The sequence below is a fragment of the Dermochelys coriacea genome, chromosome 15 (genome assembly GCF_009764565.3).
Source record: "Dermochelys coriacea isolate rDerCor1 chromosome 15, rDerCor1.pri.v4, whole genome shotgun sequence".
NCBI lineage: Eukaryota > Metazoa > Chordata > Testudines > Dermochelyidae > Dermochelys > Dermochelys coriacea.
The window spans coordinates 126,449-150,792 of record NC_050082.1 but is presented as its reverse complement, the minus strand read 5'-3'; the positions used below and the strand labels follow the sequence as shown (position 1 = coordinate 150,792).

The 24,344-nt window shown below is 52.1% G+C and overlaps 1 protein-coding gene and 1 long non-coding RNA gene across 3 annotated transcripts; one reads left to right on the top strand and one right to left on the bottom strand.

Annotated features, from left to right (window-relative positions):
• Positions 1 to 1,398: 1,398 nt before the first annotated feature.
• On the bottom strand, positions 1,399 to 24,034 carry PES1 (pescadillo ribosomal biogenesis factor 1). 2 transcript variants are annotated; one of them, XM_038373368.2, is made up of 15 exons: positions 23,803 to 24,034; positions 23,009 to 23,088; positions 16,878 to 17,031; positions 15,945 to 16,054; positions 11,962 to 12,133; positions 11,436 to 11,525; positions 8,585 to 8,701; positions 8,213 to 8,290; positions 7,711 to 7,800; positions 7,396 to 7,526; positions 6,745 to 6,870; positions 6,233 to 6,417; positions 5,846 to 5,982; positions 4,573 to 4,740; positions 1,399 to 2,379 (listed from the first exon to the last, which is right to left on the bottom strand). In XM_038373368.2, exons 1-15 carry the CDS (start codon positions 23,824 to 23,826, stop codon positions 2,293 to 2,295), a joined length of 1,749 nt encoding a protein of 582 aa, XP_038229296.1. In that variant the 5' UTR covers positions 23,827 to 24,034; the 3' UTR covers positions 1,399 to 2,292. The 2 variants fall into 2 exon arrangements, with proteins under 2 accessions (XP_038229296.1, XP_043354044.1); XM_043498109.1 differs by having other exon boundaries at positions 5,846 to 5,985; positions 23,803 to 24,029.
• On the top strand, positions 21,382 to 22,025 carry LOC122456803. The gene is made up of 2 exons (XR_006275878.1): positions 21,382 to 21,621; positions 21,855 to 22,025. It is a non-coding gene; the product is annotated as an uncharacterized LOC122456803 (long non-coding RNA).
• Positions 24,035 to 24,344: the final 310 nt, after the last annotated feature.

Genomic DNA, 24,344 nt, shown 5'->3' with positions numbered 1-24,344 from the left:
TATCAGCAGGAGAAAAAAAACCCTTTTGTAGTGATAATCAGGATGGCCCATTTCAAACAGTTGACAAGAAGGTGTGAATAATAGTAGGAGAAAAAAATTAGCATGGAGAAAGTTTTACTTTGTGTAATGACCCATCCACTCCCAGTTTTTATTCAAACCTAATTTAATGGTGTCCAGTTTGCAAATTAATTCCAATTCTGCAGCATCTCATTGGAGTCTGTTTTTGAAGTATTTTTGTTGGAGAATTGTGACTTTTAGGTCTGTAATCGAGTGACCAGGAAGGTTGAAGTGTTCTCCAACTGGTTTTTGATTGTTATAATTCTTGACATCTGATTTGTGTCCATTTATTCTTTTGCGTAGAGGCTGTCCGGTATGGCCAATGTACATGGCAGGGGGCCTTGCTGGCACATATCACATTGTTAGATGTGCAGGTGAACGAGCCTCTGATAGTGTGGCTGATGTGATTAGGTCCTATGATGGTATCCCTTGAGTAGATATGTGGACAGAGTTGACAACAGGCTTTATTGCAAGGATAGGTTCCTGGGTTAGTGTTTTTGCTGGTGAGTATTTGCTTCAGGTTGGGGGGGGGGGCTGTCTGTAAGCGAGGACTGGCCTGTCTCCTAAGATCTGTGAGAGTGATGGGTCGTCCTTCAGGATAGGTTGTAGATCCTTGATGATGCGCTAGAGAGGTTTTAGTTGTGGGCTGAAGGTGATGGCTAGTGGCGTTATGTTACTTTCTTTGTTGGGCCTGTCCTGGAGTAGGTGACTTCTGGGTATTCTTCTGCCTCTGTCAATCTGTTTCTACACGTCAGCAGCTGGGTAGTGTAGTTTTAAGAACACTTGATAGAGATCTTGTAGGTGTTTGTCTCTGTCTGAGGCATTGGAGCAAATGCAGTTGTATCTTAGAGCTTGGCTGTAGACAATGGATCGTGTGGTGTGGTCTGAATGAAAGCTGGAGGCATGTAGGTAAGCATAGCGGTCAGTAGGTTTCTGGCATAGGGTGGTGTTTATGTGCTCATCGCTTACTAGCACTAGTGGAGCAAACGTGGTTGTATCTTAGAGTTTAGCTGTAGACATTGGATCTATGGCTGTATACAATGGATTAGCACATATGTATACGCATCTTCCTACTGTATTTTCCTCTGCATGCATCCAGTGAAGGGGGTTTTAGCCCACAAAAGCTTATGCCCAAATAAATTTGTTAGTCTCTAAGGTGCCACAAGTACTCCTTGGTTTTTTTGCATATAGCTACAGACACCCAAGTGGGACATCCGCACCCAGTGGATTTCCTGCATTCACCCAAAGTTCACTGAGCTCACTCTGAATGGTGACCTTTTCCCTCTCAGAAGAATTACAGTCAAATAAAAGGAGCTGGAGGCTACTGAGCAGAGCCCTGAGGCTGGGAGGGCAGTAGCTGTCACAGAGGGCTGAGCTACCGTAGCTCACAGGGGGCAATAGACCACACGGGAGGCCAGCTGTGAAAGTTGACTTTACTAAAGTACAGTAAAATCACAGCCATTTACAGGCCCCAGCCCCTGTGCAGAGGGGAGGGCTGAGGCAGCTTTTCCTGGGAGGCTCCACAACCTGCCTGCAAGGGACTGTGCAGATCCCCAGCCTGCAAACAGCAAAGGGACCCTCCTTCTGAGAGCAGCAGCTGCCGCAAGCGCCAAGGGACCCAGCCTGCTGGAGGAGCCCCAGCTCGGGGCCTGGGCCAGCTCACCCTGGGCCCCGTTTTTACCGTTAGTTCTGTACGACCCAGAGCCCCAAGACGTTCGCCTGTACCAGGCACAGCCTCCTCTCTCAGGACCCGGGGAGAACTGCTGACACTTAGCAGCCATTTGGCTTGTCTGGGGACCTTTGGCTGCATCCATGATCTGCTGCAGCCATGGGGAGGATTCTTCCCTTTCCACACCCCTTATCTGCCTACCTGGAGGCTCTGCTAGGAGAGACCAGGTGGGGGAATCCACTGCTCTCTCCCACCCATGACCTGTTGGCATTGGTGTGGGTGAAGCAGACAAAGAACGCTCCCGGAGCCTCCCCATGGAGGAGCCTTGGATGGGGTCCCGGGGGATGGGGAAGAGGCTGGTTTTGTTTTAAATAGAGGGGATAAGTGGTAATTGGGGGTGTCCCCAGAGCATCGACAGAGCTGAAAATCACGGCCAGCCAGATGCTGTTGGCTTCCGTTCAGTGTGGCCTGTCCTGGAGGAGGCCCAAGGTACAGCCTAGAAAGTAGGTCTCCCAGGCCAAGGGGTAGCTCCAGTCCTGAAGGAAGGGCAGAGCCTGACAGCCCCATCACTCCCGTCGCACCTTCTTGGTTTTCTTCTTCTCTGATTTTGTGGCAGCATCATGAGCTTTCCTCTTCTCAGCAAGTCTGGTCGCCTGCGGGGGGAGAAACCGCCCAGATTAACCACTGAACGCTGACAATAGTTCTTCCCCCTGCCTGTTACAGTCATGCCAGAGCCAGATTCGAACCCCCTCCAACACTGGAGGAGATCAAACCCTGATCTTAGCCTCTGGGCCAGGCCCACCCACCCCTAAACTCTGGGCCTGCTGCTGGATCAGGCTGGTTAGTGAAGTCATGCACTAGCTCTAGTTTTTTTTTTGGGGGGGGGGGGGGTGCTGAATCATGGTACACATCACTGCTATGGACACAGGCCCCCCGGGACACCCCAGGACCACCTCAGGGACCTAACCTTGCTGACTCCCAGGCCAGAGCTCTGCACCAGGCTTAAACTTCCACCCACCCTGGCAAGCAGCAAGAGCTGGGGGAAACTCAGATGCCCTGGGGAGTGGAGGGGGTGAAGGTGCCTCCAGTAGCAAAAGGCTCAGCCTTGCTCCCATTTACTGAATGTCAGCAAGCGCCAGGGGAAAGCCCCAGGGCCAAGTCCAGAGGCAAGGTACGGGCGGGGGGGGGAGGGGAGGGGTATACATTACAGACCAAGTGGGCCAGGGGAATTGTTATAGAAAAAGCCCCCCTCCCCCCCAAGAAGTTTACACAATCATTTCCATCATTGCTGAACCCAGGCCAAAGTCTCCAACTGCACAATCCTCCCTCAGTGGCTTCTCCTGTTCTGTATACACCATAGAAAGGCAGCATTGCCTAATGGACTGAGCATAGGGCTGGGAGTCAGTAACTCTGTTCTAATCACTATGGAGGCTCCAACCAGTGTTGAGCTGGAGCCGGTTCGCACCGGTTTGCTAGAACCGGTTGTTAAATTTAAAAGTCCTTTTAGAACTGGTTGTTCCGCGAGAGACAGCCGGTTCTAAAAGGGCTTCTAAATTTAACCGGCCACCTTAGGCGCCGACTCCACAGGTGCTCCAGCCCTGGAGAACCCAAGGGGAAAATTTGGTGGGTGCAGAGCACCTACTGGCAGCTCCCTGCCCCACCCACGGCCCCAGCTCACCTCTGCTCTGCCTCCTCCCCTGAACGCACCGCCCCGCTCTGCTTCGCGGGAAGCCTGGGGCGGGGGCGGAGAATCAACTGTTGGCACAGGAAGATGGGGCGGGCTGAGAAGCAAGCGGCGGCTTCCCACTCAGGCCCAGGGAGGCAGAGGTGAGCTTGGGCTGGGGGGGGACGCGAAGAGGGCCGCTCGCGCCACAGCAGGTAACCCAGAGGGTTGGGGGGGGCGCGCAGGGGAACTGCTCCCCGCCCCAGCTCACCTCCGCCACCCTCAGCCTGCTTCTCAGTCCTCCCCGGCTTCCCGCCAAACAGCTGATTCGCGGGAAGGGGGGGGCATGGAGAAGCTGAGCGGGGCGGTGCGTTCGGGGCGGAGGCGGAGAGGAGGTGAGGTGGGCTGGGGCCGGGCGTGGGGTGGGGAGCTGTCGGTAGGGGCTCTGCACCCACTAATTTTCCCCGTGGGGGCTCCAGCTCCGGAGCACCCAGGAAGTCTGCGCCTAAGGCGCCACTTTTGATGTGATCAGTGGTGGGGAGCAGCTGCTCCTCCTGCTCCACCCCAGCTATGCTCCCCCGCCCCTAGGAGCCAGAGGGACCTGCTGGATGCTTCCTGGGAGCTGCCCAGGTAAGCATCGCCGGGACTCCCCACCTCGCCCCCCGGCAGGTCCCTCTGGCTCTTAGGGGTGGGCACCCATTACAGTGGCCCACAAGACCCTCCTGCCCGGTTCTGGGGACAGTCAGTGGATGGGGGGGAGGGGTGGGCAACGACCACCTCGTGGGGTGAAGAGGGAACCCGTTGTTAAGATTTTTGGCAGCTCATCACTGGCTCCAACCCTCCCTGGGACACTGAGCAAGTCACTGTCTCTGTGCCTCAGTTTCCCCATTTGTTAAGCAGGGATGATGCCCACCTACCTCCCAGAAGTGGGGGACTGGTCAGTTTCTGCCTCACTCAGTATTTTACACAGCGTGGGGACGGTTTCTGGCCTAGCACTCCCCCAGTACTGTGTCATCCCCATCCAGTTAGAACTCGCTGCAGCCTGGCTCCATTAGGGCAACCCACCTCTCTTCAGCAGTGTGCACTTTGTGGTGGGAGCAGGCTGAGTATTAAGGCCTATAGTCCTGCTCTAGCGACCAGGGGGTTCATCCCCATGCTGGGGAGGGAGCGCCGGCCACAATACCTCTCTAATTTTGCGCTTCTTCCCAAACATGATTTTCTGGTAGAGGTACTTCTCCCTCTTCTTCATCATCATGATGGCGAGACGCTTCTCCTCGCTCTCCTCCTCTTGGGCTGCTTGCTGCTTGTCCTCCAGCCGCACAATGCCCGCCGACACCTTCACTGGCAGCTTCTGGAGAGGGCACAAGAGAGCCAGTGACCTTAGAAGCCCCCTGCTGCATCCACTGCAAGGGACTCCACCCCCCGCCCTGCAGATGGCACTGCCCATTCCCTGGCCCTATTCTGAGGGGACCCCACCTCTGAGCCTGGAGCAGCCAGGGCAGCATGAGCTAGAACTGCCTGCAGGTAAGGCAGAGCGCTGAGCTAGCACCCCCACTAACAAGGTGCCATTAATGTCATGGCAGAGAATGCACCAAGGTCCCTCCTGGATGTCCTCAGAGCTACCCACACAGAAATTAAGGCAGAGACTGTGATGGGAAAGAGGGCATGTGCCCAGCACCACCAGCGGCAGGAACTTTAGCTGTGCTCCCTCATGCTTTTGCAATTTGTTTCCTTTCTATTTTTTTTAGGAAAAAGTAGGGAAGAAAGCATGGCACTATTTGGCTTGGGGGAACTTTCATGTGTACACATGTCCCTAGAACATGTGTATGTGACAGCTGCCAACTCGCCCAACGCGCCAGGGATTGAACCGGGGACCTCCAGAGCCAAGAGCATGAGCAGCTACTGCTTGAGCCAACATTACCTAGCTGGGGCTGTGCAGACTCCTGTCCTCTGTGTACTGGCAAAGAGGGGGACCTGTCCCCTCCAACCTCCCATGAGTATACACAGTGTCTCGACTTTTCACTTGTGAGTGTAGCAATGGTTTTTGATGTGCATGATCACTATGCAGATTTCAGAGGCTGGAGAAGCGTGGTCTGGATTTAAGGGCAGGTACTAGCCTTGGATAAAGACTGGACTGGCCAGGCTGAGGTCCCAGCCCATTCTGCAGGAGCCCCATCAAAGATTAAGGAGCGAATTTTTTTTTTTTTAAATAATAGAAACCTTAAGCTCCAAGTCCTTTGCCCAACCCCTGCTCTCTCAGAAAGGGACATCACCTGCAGAGACCAAGTCCGGAAGCATTTGGCTCAAAGGGGAGTGTTCTGCACAGCTGAGCAGAGGGCTTAGAACAGAAGCCATTCAGCAACCTGCCCCCAGTGGAGGGCTGAGACGGGGAGGCATGGAGCTTGACCAGAGCTGCACCACAATGGGGATGCTGGCTCCATGGCTATGCATGGTACCTTTCCCTGGGATCGCTGCTCTTCCAGCTTCTTCAGTTTCCCTTCATCTTCCTTTTCAGAGTGTTGTTCTCCTTCTGAACCTTCATCATCATCATCATCATCAACACTTTCATCCTCCTCCTCCTCTCTGCTCTCTTCTGTTAGAGAAGGCAAGAGAGCAGAGTTACCATTCAGGATTCTAACCCCTAAGCAGAGCAGGAAGAACCAGTCTGGCATAGGATGGCAGAGAACCCAGGTAAATGTTTCCCAGGTCTGTGCTCCTAAAGGACCTGTCGATAACCTGGGACGGGAAGGCAAAAGGAGAGAGGGACCAATGCCAAGAGGGAGGCAAAGGATGCCCAAGGTGAGAAAGCTGGCTGGATCCTAGGGACCTGGCCTCCCCATTACCTGGGTTCTCGCCCTTCTGCAGAGCCAGTAGCTTCAGCTTCTCAGGTGGGATGTAGTCCCCATCCTTCTCCAAAACGAAGGGCGAGAGGTGCGGGGGCAGCAGCACTCCAGGGAAATAATCAGCCACCGGGAGGCACATCTTGGCATTGACTGAGTCGAACACCCACTGTGGCTGGAGGTAATACCTAGGAGGGTGGGGAGAGGGCTGGAGTGAGCAAGAGGGATGGAGGGAAGGAAGAGCCAAGAAGAAGTGGATGTGGATGGATGGCCCCCACCCCCAGCAGGGTCCCTAGAACATGGAGCAGGCCACTTGCACACCAGAAGGGGATTGGGGCAGACACCTCACTGAGGCCTGGTTCAAAGTGCACTGAAGCCAGCAGACAGGCGCCCAGGGCAGAAACACTGAGGGCAAAGAGCAGGGCTGGATGGCTCCAGAGCAGGATAGTCAGTTGGCCTCTCCGGCCGCTTGTGCAGAGGATCAGATCTCACCCAGGCAAAGGTGCAGAGCTCACCTGCCTATGACCTGCTTTCCCAGGCTGGGCCGGTCGACAATCTGGTGGGTGATGGTTGGGTTCCTCACATCGTAGGTGGCACTGATGCACATGGACTTGTCCCAAGACACTTCGCCTCCAAAACACCTGCCCAATGAGAAATGCCCGTGAATCAGGCTGGGCGGGGAGGGCCCAGCACCAGCCGAGGGGCAGGGAACAGAGTCCCATGCGGGACACACAGGGGCCTCACTGTTTGCAGTGGAAACTTGCAGGGACAGGAGGCTAAGACTGGAGAAGCCTGGATTGTCAAGAGGATCAGGAATGCAGATCCCCTCCCTCAACCTTGTCAAGGGGCCCAGGGGAATGTGCCTAGGCCCCTGGGCCCACAGCACCTTCTCACAGCCACAGCCAGGCTTCAAGGCTGCTCCAGGCACTTTACCCCAGCCTCGCTGGGTAGCTCTCGCAGGCAGGGACACTGGCTGGGCTCCCCAGAGCATCACGCCTGGGTTAATCCTGCTCTCATGGCTAGAGGTTCTCCAGACGGCTCATGGGCTTCCTCCATCACTAATATTGCCCTTGCTTCCGGACTTGGCACCCACCCAGTTCAGACCAGGTCCCTTGCCCCCTCCCCAGGCCTCGCCCTGAGGGAGGAAGAGTGCGATCATCACATACCGGATGATGAAGGCTATGGGCTCCCGAGGCACCTCTCTGTTCAGGAAGAACCGCAGCCCCTCAAACAGCTTCTTCTGCTTCTCTACTGCCTCCTGCTCCTCCTTCCTCGCCGCCTCCTGCTCCGCACTCTCCTGGCCAGAGCAAGGCACTATGAGAGGCTCCTCTGCCATGCCCTCCCCTCCCCACATGCCAAACCTAGACAAGGAGAGGTACAGCGCGGAGCTCCCTCCCTTGTGGCTGTCCCTTCCCTGCCAGCCTCCTTCGAGGTGTGTGGAGACTTGGAGCAGTGATAAATTCAACCTGCTGAGCTCTTACCCCATCCACTGGGAACTCATCCACCTGCACTTCATCCTCTGGGTTTGGCGCTACCACTCGGGCTAGGCTGGCACTCAGAGCTGACAGCTTCTGCAGTGGGAAAAAGCAGCAATGTGTTACTCAACAGCTCCTCATATGGGGGAGGCTGCTCGGAAAGGTGGTTACGATCCCAGGGCAGGACCCAGAAATAGCAGGCTGTAGGTCCTACGAGGGTCCTCTTTCTTATCCCACCTCCAGCTGCAGCCAATACCCAAGGGCTCAAAGGAAGCCCCATAATGCACCTGGTCCATTGCATGGCACCGGGGAATGGCTCCCCTCTAGCCCCTGCCTCGGAGATCAAGGTCCCTTTTGTTTGCATGGCTACAAACGTTACCGAGTGCACCAGGGAGAGGGGCCCAGCCCCCCAGCCAGGGCGGCCAAGAATGGCAGGGTCTGTGCCCATGGCCCATTAACTAGCTCCAGAGTGTCATGTGGGGTCTGCATGGCAGGCAGGGCCTCTCACCTCCATGTGGCTCTCTGAGTCCATGGCGTACGCCTCCCCCTCCTCCGGCTTCTGCTCTGCCACAGCCTGGCCTTCAATCTACAGAGGGGAGAGGGGTGAAGGCAGGGACAGAGTCTGGCACAATCCTGCTGCTCCCTTCCCCAGCCCCTCAGGCAGTCACCACCCTTCCAGCAGGATCCAACCCTGCTGAGCCCATCCACAGCACTCCCTCCCCACCAGTAGGGGCAGGCTGGCTCCCCAACACTAAGCACCCGGGCAAGGGGAAGAACCTGGATCACACTGCAGTCCCTCAGGCCTGCTGCAAGAGTCACCTCTCCACTTGCTACCAGGGGCCTGGGATCATAAACCCCGGTAGTGCCCTCTGCCCATCACCTTGGGGGGGTAATGCAGGTTGAGGGACTGGTAGAGGCGGAAGTTCACGAAGCCCAGCAGCGTGGTGTAGAACTCCGTGAAGGTTGCCATGACCCTGTAGTCCACATCCGTTGGGTGCTGGAAGAGACGGTGGGAGGTCAACCAGAGGCATCAACAGAGCTTAGGGAGAAAGTGATAACCAGCACCTTTCCCCCCCTGCAGAGCTGGGACCAAGAGTGGCTGTGCTACACGCCCCCAAAATGTTCCTCAGCACCCCCTAGAGGGGCATGCAGCACAGACTGGGGGACCTCTGCTGTAAGCAACTTCTCAGTGAAACCTGGGGGAGCTGCAGCACTCCCCACAACCCTAGTTCCCGCTCCTATATCCCCCTCAGTTTCACTCAGAGCCCACCACTATACTGCCTCCCAAACAAGCCTGGGAACTGTCTGCCTGGTAAATGCTCAGCTCCAAGAGCCGGAGCACAGAGCTGAACAGGGCTGTTTCCCCCCAAGCAGGGGACAAGGTGCTGTTCAGCCCTCTGCAGTGGTAGCAGCCCCATGTGCAGTAAGCCAGGGAGAACTCAATTTCCAGGCAACGGCAGGAAGAAACTCACCGACTCTGCATTTAAGACTCACCCCCCTCGCCCCAGCCCCATCTCGCACAGTTACCCACCCAGCATTCACAGGAGCTGCCTCCATGCCCCAGGCCAGCCATTTCCAGGCTGCTCATTAAGCACTCTCAGCAGGCGCTGCTGGGAGGTAACAACCTTGGGAAAAGGTCCTTGAGGGCTGACGGGAGGGAGCCTGCAGAGTCCTGCCCACCCAGTCCCCTAGCAGGGCAGGGTATGATGTGTTAGCAGCAGAGTAGGTCCCTACATGGCACTGGCTGCACGTCCCCCACACTCTGCCCTGGGAACCCCAGGACAGCCAAGGAACAAGGGAACGTTTCTGTCAACCCTGAAGCGAAGATCAACCCACGCAAGAGAGGTTCCCCAGAGCATGGCAGACCTGCAACCGCAGTCACAAGAGGATGGGAGGTTGGTCTTAAAGCACACAATTAACAGAGAGGGCTCCTGGGTCCTGCCTGTGAGACTCAGTTCAATGACCCGTGGAGACCCTCCAAGGGATCACCAAGAGAAAGAAAAATGCACAGGGTGCCACCTGTGGCCAAAGCCTTGGATGGGCAGATTCAGCTGGAGATGGCTGTACAGCATCTCTGGGACGGTCTGCTGCTCAGTCTGCAGAGGTCTGGCAGATCTCAGGAGAGGCCCCAGAGTGTCTTAAAGGTCAGCAAAGGTCACTGATTTCTAGTCAACTGGAGGGGCACAATGCAGATCCCCAGCCAGTAAGTGAATAACCCAGCAGAGACATGGGGGGGGGGCCACGAAGAGAGAAAAAGAGAAGAGAAGACATTCCTGGAGCAGTGGAAACTAGAATTTGAGGTCAATAAGACATGTCAGAAGGGGAGGAGAGCAGGATCTTCAAAGAGATACTCTAGCTCAGCCAGAAGTTCTGAGCCTGATACAGGAATCGTGGCGTGAAGTTCTCCGGCCTGTGTCATACAGCAGGTCAGACTACATGATCATAGTGGTCCTGTCTGACTTTCACTCTATGAATCTATAACTAGACCAAACCCAGAGAGAAGACCCAGTGGCCAGCGTTCTAGCCTGGTGTTGGGAAGACCCGAGTTCGATTCCTGCTCTGTAACAAATATCCTGTGACTTAAGGCAAGTCACTTAGTCTCTGTGCCTCCACTGCCCACCTGTACAATGGGGTGGACAGCCCTCTTAGCAGTGCTGTGGGACTCAGATGCCATGGTAGCAGGGGGCCAGATAAGTATGGAGAGAGAGAGAGGGAGAGAGAGACAGCTAGTGAAGTGAAATGCTGACGAGCAGGGACAGAAGGGGCCATTCAATCTTAACTCTGCCCCCTTGTGCATGTGCATCAAAAGTCCATCACAACATGATCACCCCGTTGTCCCTGCAGGACCCTGCTCTGTTCGCTGTCCATCGCACTCTCATATCACTTCTAACCTGCGCAGCAAAGGACAGTCCTGTTTGTGGCACGTCACAGTCTTCATATAAAGGAGAGTTTACAGAAGATGACATTTGTAGTCTAAGCCTGGCTCCCCTCCTGAAGCTCAGACACTAGCATCCCCATCTGCTCTCCAAGTCCCAGCTCCAGCATGATTGAACTGGAAACAAATCCCACCTTCTTTGTCAAGATGATCACAACAGACTTCCCCCACGGCAGCAAAGGACCCCCACACTGCCCTGAGTCTGCTCCGACCTGGCCTGTGTAGAGTCAATTAGCAGCTAATGAGGGACCCTGACCCCAGGACAAGGGCTGAGACCCCACCCTCTCTGATGGGACCAGCTTTGAGTTTCCAATCAGAGCTGTCTGGGAGCTCGCTAGGGAAGGCTCCGTCCCTCTTTCCGTCCCACTCACAGCCACCCAGCCCGTTAATCTTTAATAAAGTTCAGAGAAGTATTTAAAGTTAATTATTTTCAGCCCAAGAGGAGAACAATGAGCCGGCTGGGCTGGTACAGCCATGCACCAGGGTTGCTGACTAGTGCATGCAGGGTGGTGACTGACCCAGAGGCAGGGGCTCCCCAGAGGGGCAGGTAAGAGGCTGTTTCAGACGGTTCCCGGGGCATTAGGCCCCATAATATCCTGAGCACCATGCGCCATGCAGGCCCTGGGGGGCAGCTCAGCTACAGCAGCTTCGAGGAGCCACCCTGCCCTCTCCTGGGACTCCCCCACCCCAAAACTGATGGAGGATACTAGAGCTCCCCCACCCCATCTTATTCACAGGCCTTACTGAGGTTGGGGGATGGACAGACAGACACAGGAGCAGAGCGCACGGTACTCACATCGTGGGCAAAGGCATATGGAGCAATCCAGGTAATGGGCTGCCCCAGCACCTCGGCCTGGTAATAGATCCCTTTGATGGACAGGAACACCTGGCGGGAGAGCAAAGGGAGAGGAGCTAAAGAAGGGGCGCGGGGCGGGGGCATGGCCACTGGCAGGAAAGGAGACAGCCTGGCTAGCGCACTGTGAATCCTACATGTATTCAGGCCCCCTCCAGCAGCATAAGCAGGGCTCTCAGATCTGTACTAGGCAGGAGACTGACATCCGTTAACCCCTCGCTATCCAGAGTGTGAATTTTTTCCAGAGCACATGCTGACAACAGCATAGCATTGCCCTTCTGCAGAAGGCCTCTCGCTCGCTTCTCCCCAGGAACTCTCAGGGCAAGCATTAGTTGGTGACTAGATGCTCTGGAACCAAAGGCATCTCTGAGCCCAACTGCCCAGCCAGCCACACCAGGGTGCCTCTCGCCGATGCCTTCACCGCACTGCCCAGTCAGGTGAAGGGCCTGCGCTGGCAGGGGACTCTCACCTTTCGCAGGGAGCGGGAGGCAATGATGTAGTTGAGGAACTCCACGGTGAGGCGGCGGCACAGCTGGATGGTCTGCACGTGACACTTGCCAGTGCGCGGGAAGGTGGCAAAGAGGAAGCACATGGACAGTGCGTCATCCAGGTCTCGCAGGGCATCAATGAAGGTCGGGTACCTGCATCCAACACAGGAGAGAATCCCGGTGAAAGCAGGAGGGGGCTCCAAATAGCAGCATCCTCCCACACCGCTAATAGGCCGGCACTCGCACTCAGCCCAGAAGTGGCCAAAAACTGGAGCCTTCCAACAGCTGTTGGGTGGCCCCTGTGAACCAAGTTTGGGGACATCTCAAACCAGTTCTAGAGAGCAGGCTCTCTCATCCCTGAGCTCCTCACTACCACAGCTGGCACCAGATGCGAACAAAGCCAGGGAATCTGCAGACACCCCGCTCCCCCTAGTGTGGGGTCGGAGTCCAGACCCACTTTGGTGCCATTCAGGCTGGTACTGAATAACAAGCCACACCAAGGACACCTACACTTGTGGCAAAGAGGAAATACACAGTGGGGAGGAACAAGATCGAGACAGCCTGGGAAGCTCACTAGTGCAAGAATAAATCATGTTCCTGCTGCCTGACTTGTGCAATCACCTGTGGCTCCCTGGCTTGTATGCTGCATGTGTTTGCATTGTGTACAATGCACATTTCACCAACCCACACCACATTAACTTGTGAACACTCCCTTTGGTCTGTTTTTGGTACCACCACACCTACTATGGATTCCAGTGTCCAGCTGGTCTGCACTGCTACTGGTGTTACTGTGATTGGCCATACCCCAATACCTTAGCTTTACAATCAGCAGGAGAAGAGAGACAGAGTCTCAAAAGGTATTTAGGCACCTAGGGCAGTTTTCAAAAGTAGGCGCCTCACTGCATTGTTTGGTGCCAGTGACCTTTGAAAGTCTGCCCCATAGCGCTGTCAGACAACATGGTGCTTTACACACATAGAACAAGCCCTGCAACAAAGCTCTTACCAAAAGAGATGGGAGGCAGCATGGGCTTGGGCTAGGCTGCTGATCTGGGAGCCACAAGACCTAGGTTCTACTCCTGGCTCTGCCATGCATCTTCCCTTCTCTGGCTGTTTTCCCTCCCAGCCACTGTCTTGTCTATGTAGACTGTCAGCTCTCCGTCTCTTATGAGGTGTTTGTACAGCACCTAGCACAATGGTGCCCTGACCTCAGCCGAGGCCTCCAGGCACCACTGGAACACAGATCAGCTCTGCGGATTACGGCACGTTGGTGGGTACATCCTTCATGTTTCACTGCAGTCACCACGTGACTGGGCAGATCTGCATGATTCACACTTCTCTAGGAGCGACTCCGAGCATCACCTTTGAAATCACCATTCAGGGAGAGAAGGGGAACCCATGACATCCTGCTAGGTGTCACACAGGCCCCTGGGGCCTGGAACTTGTACTAAGGTTGTGCAGGCTCAACCCTGCTTTGCCCCGTTGTCTCTTCAGCTCATAAGCAACAGTTTATAAACATTTTAAAGGCAACGATGCAGCTCACAGGAACAGCAAACTATCCTAGTGTGTAGGAAAGATAGGAAGTATGGCAAGAGACCGCCGTGGCTTAACCAGGAGATCCTCAATGGTCTAAAACACATCTACAAAAAGTGGAAACTCAGCCAAATTACAAAGGATGAATATAAACAAAAAACACAAGAACGTATAGACAAAATTAGAAAAGCCATGGCACAAAACAAGATCAAACCAGCTAGGAGCATAAAAGGTAACAAGAAAACATTCTAAAAATACATTAGAAGCAAGAGGAAGACCGAGGACAGAGTAGGCCTGTTACTCAAAGAGGGGAGAAGACAATAATAGAAAATGTGGAAATTGCAAGGTGCTTAATGACTTCTTTGTTTTGGTTTTCACCAAGAAGGTTGGTGGTGACTGGACGTTTAACATAGTGAATGCCAGTGAAAATGAGGTAGGATCAGAGTCTAAAATAGGAAAAGAACACATCAAAAATTACTTAGACAAGTTGGATGTCTTCAAATCACCAGGGCCTGATGAAATGCATCCTAGAATACTCAAGGAGCTGACTGAGGAGATATCTGAGGCATTAGCAATTATCTTTGAAAAGTCATGGAAGATGGGAGACATTCCAGAAGACTGGAAAGGGCAATTATAGTCATCTATAGAAAGGGAAATAAAGACAACCCAGGAGAATTACAGACCAGTCAGCTTAACTTCTGTACCTGGAAAGATAATGGAGAAAATAATTAAGCAATCAATTTGCAGACACCTAGAAGATAATAAGGTGATAAGTAACAGTCAGCATGGATTTGAGGGGAGGGATAGCCCAGCGGTTTGAGCACTGGCCTGCTAAACACAGGGTTGTAAGTTCAATTCTTGAGGAGGCCATTTAGGGATTTGGAGCAAAAATTGGGGATTGGTCCTGCTTTGAGAAGAGGGTTGGACTAGATGACCTCCTGAGGTCCCTTCCAACCCTGATATTCTATGAAATTGTGCCAAACCAACCTGATAGCTTTCTTTGACACGGTAACAAGTCTTGTGGATTGGGGGGGGGGGGGGGGAGTGGTAGATGTGGTATATCTTGACTTTAGTAAGACTTTTGACACTGTCTTTCATGACCTTCTCATAAACAAATTAGGGAAATACAACCTAGATGGAACTACTACAAGGTGGGTGCATAACTGGTTGGAAAATCGTTCCCAGAGAGTAGATATCAGTGGTTCATATTCATGCTGGAAGGGCATAATGAGTGGGGTCCTGCATGGATCGGTTCTGGGTCCGCTTCTGTTCAATATCTTCATCAGTGATTTAGTTAATGGCATAGAGAGTATACTTATAAAGGTTGTGGACGATATCAAGCTGGGAGAGGTTGCAAGTACTTTGGAGGATAGGATTAAAATTCAAAATGATCTGGAGAAACTGGAGAAACAGTCTAAAGTAAACAGGATGAAATTCAATAAGGACAAATCCAAAGTACTCCACTTAGGAAGGAACAATCAGTTGCACACATACAAAATGGGAAATGACTGCTTAAGAAGGAGTACTGCGGAAAGGGATCTGGGGATCACAAACTAAATACGAGTCAACAGTGTTTCGCTGTTGCAAAAAAAAGCAAGCATCATTCTGGGATGTATTAGCAGTAGTGTTGTAAGCAAGGCACGAGAAGTAATTCTTTTGCTCTACTCCACACTGATTAGGCTTCAAATGGAGTATTGTGTCCAGTTCTGGGCACCACATTTCAGGAAAGATATGGACAAATTGGAGAAAGTCCAGAGACGAGCAACAAAAATTATTAAAGGTCTAGAAAACATGACCTGTGAGGGAAGACTGAAAAAAATGGGTTTGTTTAGTCTGGAGAAGAAGATTGAAAGGGGACATAAGAGTTTTCAAGTACATAGAAGTTGTTACAAGGAAGAGTGAAAAATATTTCTCTTCTTAACCTCTGAGGCTAGGACAAGAAGCAATGGGCTTAAATTGCAGCAAGGTTGGACATTAGAAACAACTTCCTAACTGTCAGGGTGTTTAAGCACTGGAATAAATTGCCTAGGGAGGTTATGGAATCTCCATCATTGGGGGTTGGAGAAACACCAGTCAAGGATGGTCTAGATAATACTTAGTCCTGCCTTGAGTGCAGGGGCCTGGACTAGATGACCTCTTGAGGTCCCTTCCAGTTCTATGATTCTATCTTGGAATGAGTCAGTTACATGAGCTGCAGTCGTGGGATTCGATGCTTGGAAGAGGCTGCCTGAGATCAAGCCCAAGCAGTGTCCCAGGTACAAGTCCTACTGCGTGACAGTCCCTGGTCCAGCTGCTTGCTCGGATGGATTCTCACTAATCAGACTAAGCCTTCTAAGTTCCAGCCAGCCTATGTGGTTACCTTATCTGCTATACAAGAACAGGGCTGCTTCACACTGTGCTATCAGTGTCCCAACCCTGGCAATCTCCACCTCACCTCTCCTTGATGATGTGGTCAAGCTTGTAGCTGGGCTTGTTATCTTTCAGCCGCTCCACGGTGTTCCACTCGCTTTTCCCGTACGCTTTCCGGAGCTTCCGGACAAATACCTGAGCAGAGACAAAGGCCAGGGGGTTGATACAAGGGAATGCAATCATGTGACCATCTCCAGCACCTATCACACTTCAGGTCAAGGCATACAGCACATTCCCATCACGGCCAAGGGCTCGATTAACAGACCCAACAGGAAACAGGCCTCAAAACCTGCCTTCTCACAGCACACCAGCACATCACGCAGTGGCAGAGAGGACTAAGGGGACTTGTCTAAGGTCACCCAGAAAGTCAGGAGCAGAGCAGGGGAAAGAACCCCGGAGTCCTGGCTCCCAGTCCACTACTCTCTTAGCAGGATCATGCTGCTCTGCCCTTCACACATAGTAATAAACTAGGCACTCCACCCACTCAGAATTAAAGCCCACTATTGCTCTCTAGTGCCGATATAAGTGCCCCACCACTAGGCCTGCGTCTCTTCACACAGGCCTAAAATCCTAAGCAAAGGTCCTGTGGCATGTTAACAAGCACAGCTGGATCTACAGCAACAGATCATCTGCACCAGCAGTGACAGACTCCCAGGCAGGCTTCAGATCTGCAGCTTCCCACTCTACCAGGTCACCAGCCTAAGAAGTCACACAGAGCAGCTGGTGCCTGCCTCCTTCAATTTCCAAAGCCCAGACTGCCCATGACAAAAGCAGCCCCAAGAGCCATGGCACGTTAGGAACACACACAATCTAATGGGAAGTGGACAGCAGCCCAGGCAAGGGAGGCCAGGAGCTCCAGAGCCTGTATGTAGAGGGGTGGTAGGGGAATGTATTTTTCAAATGGAACAGAGCTAATATAACTCACAGGGCTCAGCTGGCCCTGGGCCTTCCAGCCTACCTTATACTCCCGAAACTTGTTGACGATGGGCTCATGAAGGAGGAACTTGATGTCTTTGAGGAGGTAAAAGGTCCGGGCAGCAGTGGAGCCTTTGTTCACCTTTTTCTTGTGTTTGGGCTCGTGGGGGTAGATCCCCTTCAGGATACACAGACGCCTGTAACACAGACACAGAGGAGATGAGAAACCATACAAAGACATTAGTGGCTCAAGGCATTGGTAACGGGATGCCCCTGAACTTCATTAATAGAGAGTTAAGGTGGCCTAGTGCCCTTCTACAAGGTGGACAGTGGGTGGTAAACAAACCTTTGAAAACCAGGAAATACTCAAGCCCACCCCCTGCATGGGTCTAATGTTTGCTTGGAAAGTGGTTTGGGACACTCCCTGCAACAGACTTTGCAGGATCTGTGCTAAGTCGCCATACACAGCATTGCGGCATACAGAGCAGTAGCAGAGTTTGGAACCTACTATTCAAGGCTACGTTCCAAACAGCGTAAAGCAGCACTGGGCCCAGCAGTCATTCTCTCAACTGTTTATAGCACGATCTATAAAGTACTGCCTAAGTCATCATGTGCAGTCTTTCAGAATATAGATTCAAGCCCCTTCTAAGACAGCTGTGCTACTCAAGGCACTTTCCTAAGAATATAACATACCTGTATCACAGGCTGAAGCTATGTCTATACTAGAAGCCTTACAGTGGCACAGCCACAGACAAGGACCAGCCATAAAAACGTAAATACCTACGAGCAGATTGCATGGGAGATGCAGGAGAAAAGGTACAACAGGGACCAGCAGCAGCGCCAAGTGAAAGCAAAGGAATTGTGTTAGGCATACCAGAAAGCCAAAGAGGACAACAATCAATCTATGCCATGCCACAGACCTGAAGAGCTTCATTCTACACTTGCTCTCTATAAATATATCAGAGGGATAAATACAGGAGAGGGAGAGGAATTATTTCAGCTCAGCACCAATGTGGACACAAGAACAAATGGGTATAAACTGGCCACCAGGAAGTTTAGACTTGAAATTAGATGAAGGTTTCTAACCATCAGAGGAGTGAAGTTTTGGAATAGCCTTCCAAGGGAAGCAGTGGGGGCAAAAGATCTATCTGGTTTTAAGATTCTACTCGTTAAGTTTATGGAGGAGATGGTGTGATGGGATAATGGGATTTTGGTAAGGAATTGATCTTTAAATATTCAGGGTAAATAGGACTAATCCCCTGAGATGGGATATTAGATGGATGGGATCTGAGTTACCCAGGAAAGAATTTTCTGTAGTATCTGGCTGGTGAATCTTGCCCATATGCTCAGGGTTTAGCTGATCGCCATATTTTTGGGGTCGGGAAGGAATTTTCCTCCAGGGCAGATTGGAGAGGCCCTGGCGGTTTTTCACCTTCCTCTGTAGCATGGGTCACTTGAGGGAGGCCTCTCTGCTCCTTGAAGTCTTTAAACCACGATTTGAGGACTTCAATAGCTCAGACATAGGTGAGATTTTTCGTAGGAGTAGGTGGGTGAGATTCTGTGGCCTGCGCTGTGCAGGAGGTCGGACTAGATGATCAGAATGGTCCCTTCTGACCGTAGTATCTATGAATCTACACTTGACAGAGATACTAACACCCCACAAACCACTGTCATGGAACAGTAGGGAGGAAAATAAACACTGCTACTCTACTCCAAGGGACATTAAGGACAACAGCTTCACATATATAGCAGCCATAGCTCTCACATATCAGTGTGTGCAACTAAAATGGATATGAATGTTCTTTCCCCTTAATATATTAAAAAAACAGAATGTAACAAGTTTTTAATTGTATTTGCTTTTAAATCACACAGCCTTTGTTTGCATTGGTATTGTTACTGAATAACTTTATATTATTTGGAAAACTAATTCATCTTTCTTTGTTCACAGCATATGCTGCAGAGTGCCTAGCAGTTCTGAAAGCACCCACTTACTTGTTACCGTACACAGTGGGACACAACCCATAAGGTCAGTGACACACACTGTAATAACCAGAAATGTACACCAAGCACCACAAAATTAATAGGTGCACTGTCAGTATTATATTCTTTGATGTACATCAAGCACCACACAGTTTGTAACAGGCTCCAAAATAGCAGGGTCAGGGAGAGCACGTTATACCACAATGCATTACTGTGGCTCACTGTTAAAGTGCTACTCCTGGGGGAATTTGGCAGCAAAAAATGGAAAATTCTGACAATTTTATTTGTCAGAATAACACAAGATAATCACATCAGTTTCAATTAATTTGGTAATTAATTTCAAAAATATATGTCAGCAAGTATGTCTAACAATACAGACAACAAAAAGATTCAGGAAATGTTTTTTGACAAATAGATTTCTTACTAGGTATATTAATAGAGAACTTGGAGTAAACAACAATACAGACCCATATTTCCCACACCCCTCAGAAGCAGTGCAAAGGCTTGAGGGAGTCAGGGATAAGGGAGGAGCTAAGGGAGAGGGAAGTAATTGCTGGGAAGGGACCTGGATATGAACTGGAGGGTTGTTGAGTGTGAGCTCTCTGTCCTGGTGCCACAGCAGCCCCTAGTGGGTGAAAAGTGTAACTGCAGCACATCTCCAGCAGAATGTATTTTCTGCAGAGAAAAAAAAAAAAATTATGCAGGGCCCATATATTCTGCACATGCACAACAGTGCAGAATTCCCCCAGGAGTAAAGTGCACTTTCAAATCCTCCCTGAGCCATATAGCTCCCTGTTAAGCTCCAATAGCCCTTGTTCAATCTCAGCAGACAGAAGTCCACTTCTGCCCTCCATCTCAGCAGCAATTTCCTCCCCTTTACTTCACAGATATCATGCAGGACATGGTAGGCAGCTACCATCATTTGGAATTTCCTCCCCACAGATCTAATCTTGTGAGTAACCACCACCAATGTCCCTTCAATCAACCAAAAAGCACATTCAAGTGTCATTCTCCACCTGCTGAGCCGGTAGCTGAATCTCTCCTTGGTGCTGTTGAGGTGGCCGGTGTACAGCTTCATAAGCCAGGGGAGTAAAGGGTAGGCTGGGTCACCTAGGATCACCATTGGCATTTTAACATCACCAATGGCAGGAAATAGTCATGCTTGTGACTTTATGAACAGTCCTGTGTTCTTAAAGACGTAAGTATCATGCCCTTTCCCTGAACCAGCCTACACTGATGTCAGTGAAGTGTGCCCAGTGATCCACAGCGCTTGCACGACCATAGAAAAGTAGTCCTTTCTGTTGATGTACTCTGTGGCAAGGTGGTCTAGTGCCAAAACAGATGGCACGCATATAACCCTATGCCTCCACCACAGGTCAGGAACCCCATTGCTGCAAAGCTATCCACTATGTCCTGCACATTGCTGAGAATGACCTGACCAGTAGCAATCCTGCATTACAAATTTCAACAGTGCAATCTCCACTCGCTTCTCCACTGCCAGCACAGCTCTTAGTTTGGTGTCCCTGCGCTGAAGGGCTGGGGTGAGCTCAACACAGTTCTACGAATGTGGCCTTGTACACATGAAAGTGCTGCAGCCACTGCTTGTCAACATAAGCCTGCATTTTGATGCGATCCCACCAGTAAGTGCTCATTTCTCAGTCCCAGAATAGGCACTCCACCACGTACAGCTGCTCTGTGAACATCATCAACAACTCTGAATGGGTTCTCGCTACGTCCCACAGCAATCTGCCCTCCAAGAAGTCATCTTGTTCCCCGCTACAATAACTCCTTGCATAACGTTGTACTTATGTTCCTGAAAAAGGCTACCTTAAGTGAAACAATGTTAAGTGAATTCAACTTCCCCATAAGAATTAATGTAAAGGTGCGGGGGGGGGGGGGGTTTAGGTTCCAGGGAATTTTTTTTTTGCCAGAGAAAAGACTATTTTTATATTTATTATACATACACACAGTCTAAGTTTTAAATAAAAATTTAATACTGTACACAGCAGTGATGTGAAGCTGGGGGGGGGGGGGGGAGTCAGAGGGTGGCATATTTCCCAGGGAATGCCTTACTGCTAAATGATGAACTAGCACTTGGCTGAGCCCTCCACATACTACAAGCCTCACACACTACAAGGCAGCACGAATGGAGGGAGGGGAGACAGCATGGAAGAGAGAGACAGAGACACACACCATGTGTGTGTGAGAGAGAGAGATGCGCACTGCCCCTTTAAGTACACTGACCCCACTTTAAGTACACTGTCTTTGCTGTAGCTCACAAAAGCTTAAGCTCAAATAAATTTGTTGGTCTCTAAGGTGCCACAAGTACTCGTCTCAACTTGCCGATCTACTTAAAAAGGCAAAAAGAAGAGAGCAGCTGCTGCCAGCAAGCTCTCTCTGTTCTGAGCCCCATCCTGTCTCCCCTGTTCTGAGGAGATGGGGGTCAGGAGCGGCAGGAAGGGGGACACCCTGACATTAGCACCCCTTTTCTCCCACTGCACAGCAAGCAGGGGGCACTCGGGAGCAGCTCCAGGGCAAAGGGCAGGAGCAGCACAGGGCAGTGGGGAGAGGGACAGCTGAACTGCTGGCAATTGATAGCCTGCTGGGCGGCTGCCGCACAGGAAACTTAGGGGAGCTGATGGGGGGCTGCTGGCCCACCCTTGTTTCAAGCCCCCACCAGCTTGCTCTAACGGACTGCTCTTTCTGCAAACAGCGGACAAAGCAGGCGGTCCCTTATAAACAAGGTTATAAGGGAGCATTGAGCAACAAACATGTTCTCTAATTGATCAGCAACAATACGTTAACAGGTTTCAGAGTAGCAGCCGTGTTAGTCTGTATTCGCAAAAAGAAAAGGAGTACTTGTGGCACCTTAGAGACTAACAAATTTATTAGAGCATAAGCTTTCGTGAGCTACAGCATCCGATGTATCAGATGCATCCGATGAAGTGAGCTGTAGCTCACGAAAGCTTATGCTCTAATAAATTTGTTAGTCTCTAAGGTGCCACAAGTACTCCTTTTCTTTTTGCGAATACGTTAACAGGGACAACTTTAAGTGAGGAGTTAATGTACTTCAGTTCTTCTTCAGGCTCTGTAAATACTGAAGGAGCATGCGTCCTGTGCTTGCAACACTCGTACCAATAGGGCAGAGCTGTACAGGTTCCGTGATTCTGTCAAAGGTGACAAACAGCAAGGAAGAGGGCTGTACAGATGTGTGGGATATATATTTTTTAAAAAGACAAAAAATTATGGGAGTTAGATAACATTATGGGAAGGAGAGAGTTGCACACTGTGAAGATGACCCTTGCTGCCAGCCACCCCTGGGCAACTTGTTTCTGCTTCACCATGCATTGCCAAAGCTTCCCAAGAAACAGTGCTACTGGACACCCATGGTACACCACACTGTACACTTCTACATGCTTTCCAATGCAACACATGAGGATCTGAATCTCTTTGGTGCATCAGTTGGGCTTGGCCAACCTGGAGTTACAAGTTTTACCCTTGATAACTTTCCAATATGGTTTCCGTGGAGAGAGAGTGAGTATCATGTACTAGCTGAGATAGAGTCTGAGGAACTGAGTTCAACTTGGGGAGGATCTAAAGTTTGAGCCCCAGGTATGTGCAAAAAAGGGTAGAAAAACTGTGATTTTGTAAACAGTTCACTACGGGCTTGTCTACACTGGCAGCGCTTTAATGTGGCTTGGGTAGTCGCAGCAAGCAATGGGAGAGAGCTCTCCCAGCACTCTAAATAAATCAACTCCACACGGGGCGTAGCTCCCAGTGCTGGTGCACTGTCTATACGGGCACGTTACAGCGCTGAAACTTGCAGCACTTGGGCTTCGTTTTTTCACATCCCTAAGTGAGAAAGTTGCAGCGCTGTAAAGTGTCAGCGTGGACAAGCCCTAAGACCAGATGCTCACACCTCTTTATATGCTTACTAGCAGCCTTAACACAGAAAACAGACTGAACTGGCTCAGAGGAGCAACATATATATACATAAGCAAATAGAATCCCCTTTCGCCTCTAGAAGAGGAACCCTGCAGGGCAGGACTATCACAGATTAGCAAAAGGAGGCTGGACAGCTCTTGCACTGTAAGTCACATTATACATGAACAGAACAAGTCAATACCCAAGGTTGACAATTCAACATTTTTCAGCTTCTCTCACCTCACTTTGAAACCTTAAACCATTCCTTACCTGAAGTCTGCGAGGCTCAGCTGTAGTTTCTTCCTGGCCTTGTTTCTAGTGATGTAGTTTGTGGCAGATCCCCTCTCGTACTTTGGAAAAAACAAGGACACAGATTCACTAGCAGCATAGGGGACAGAAGTTTCCTTGAATTGGGATCACCGAGCACAAGGAAAACTAGTGACTGATTCAGAGACGGTGAGATGAGTAACTCAGTATAAATATTAAGCAGTCTACCTCACACAGGATCCGAGATACAGAAAAAGATGCTCACCTCCAAATTGGGGATCCTTTAGAGAACAGCTACCTGAGATCTCAGGAATCTATCGATAGCAATAACGTTCTCTGGATTACTACCGAGTGCAGGACATGCAGGAGGAACCCACAGCAGCTGAGGCAAGAAGGGATTTACACGAGGTGCCCTGACACCCAGCTGAGAGCGATTTGTGGGCATCTTAAGAACTGGAAGCAGATACCACGAAGGGCACTAAAGCAAGGGGGGGTGACGCTCCCGATGGCTAAGGGGAGCCAGCACGTGCCCTGCGCTCCACCTCGCTCCTGCCTGCACAGAAAGGGGCGGCCGGGCGGGCCCGCCGGAGAGCGGGGCCGACGCGCTGCGGGCAGCGAGCGGAGCCCCGGCCCGCCCGGGAGGAGACCGAGTGCAGCCCACGGCCCCGCGGGGACACGCGGCCCACGCTCCGCTGGTTCCCCGAGCGGCAGCACCGGGGAGAAGCGAGCTCGGGAGCCGCCGCCCAGCGCGGGGGAACGAGCCCCAGGCAGCAGCCCCGCGGGGCCGGCGCCGGTACCTTCTTCTTCTCCAGGCCGCCCATGGCTCCGGCTCAGCAGCGGCCGCGCTCCCCGCGCTGAGTCTCGAGGCGGCTGCTCCCACGCGGCGCGCAACGCACGGCTCGCCCCGCCGAGGACCCCACGGGCCGGGGCTGCCACTCGCTGCCTGCGCGGACGGCACCACCCGAGCGGCACCGCGCCCGGCCGCCCGCCTCTCTCCCGGCGCGGAGCCTGCAGCGCCGCCGGCCCGGGGCGGGGAGAGCCTCAGGAAGGCGGCGAGGGGCGCCCGCGCGGCCCCTCAGGCATGAGTCGGGCAGACCCTGGACTCGCGGGGCCTGCTGGGAAAGGGGTCCAGAGACTGCGCAGAACATGCTGGGGTTGCGCGGGGCATGCCGGGAAAGGGGCGGGGCGTTGAGCCGGGTTGATGCGGACAGAGCCGACCCCTTTCGCGGGACCCGCTGCCCTGAGCTTGCAGGGGGCGCCCCGAGTTCGGGGAACAGGAGCCTGAAGTTCTTGCTGCCTGGCCCCCCTGCCCCCAAGTTACCTCTCGCCCAAGGGCTGG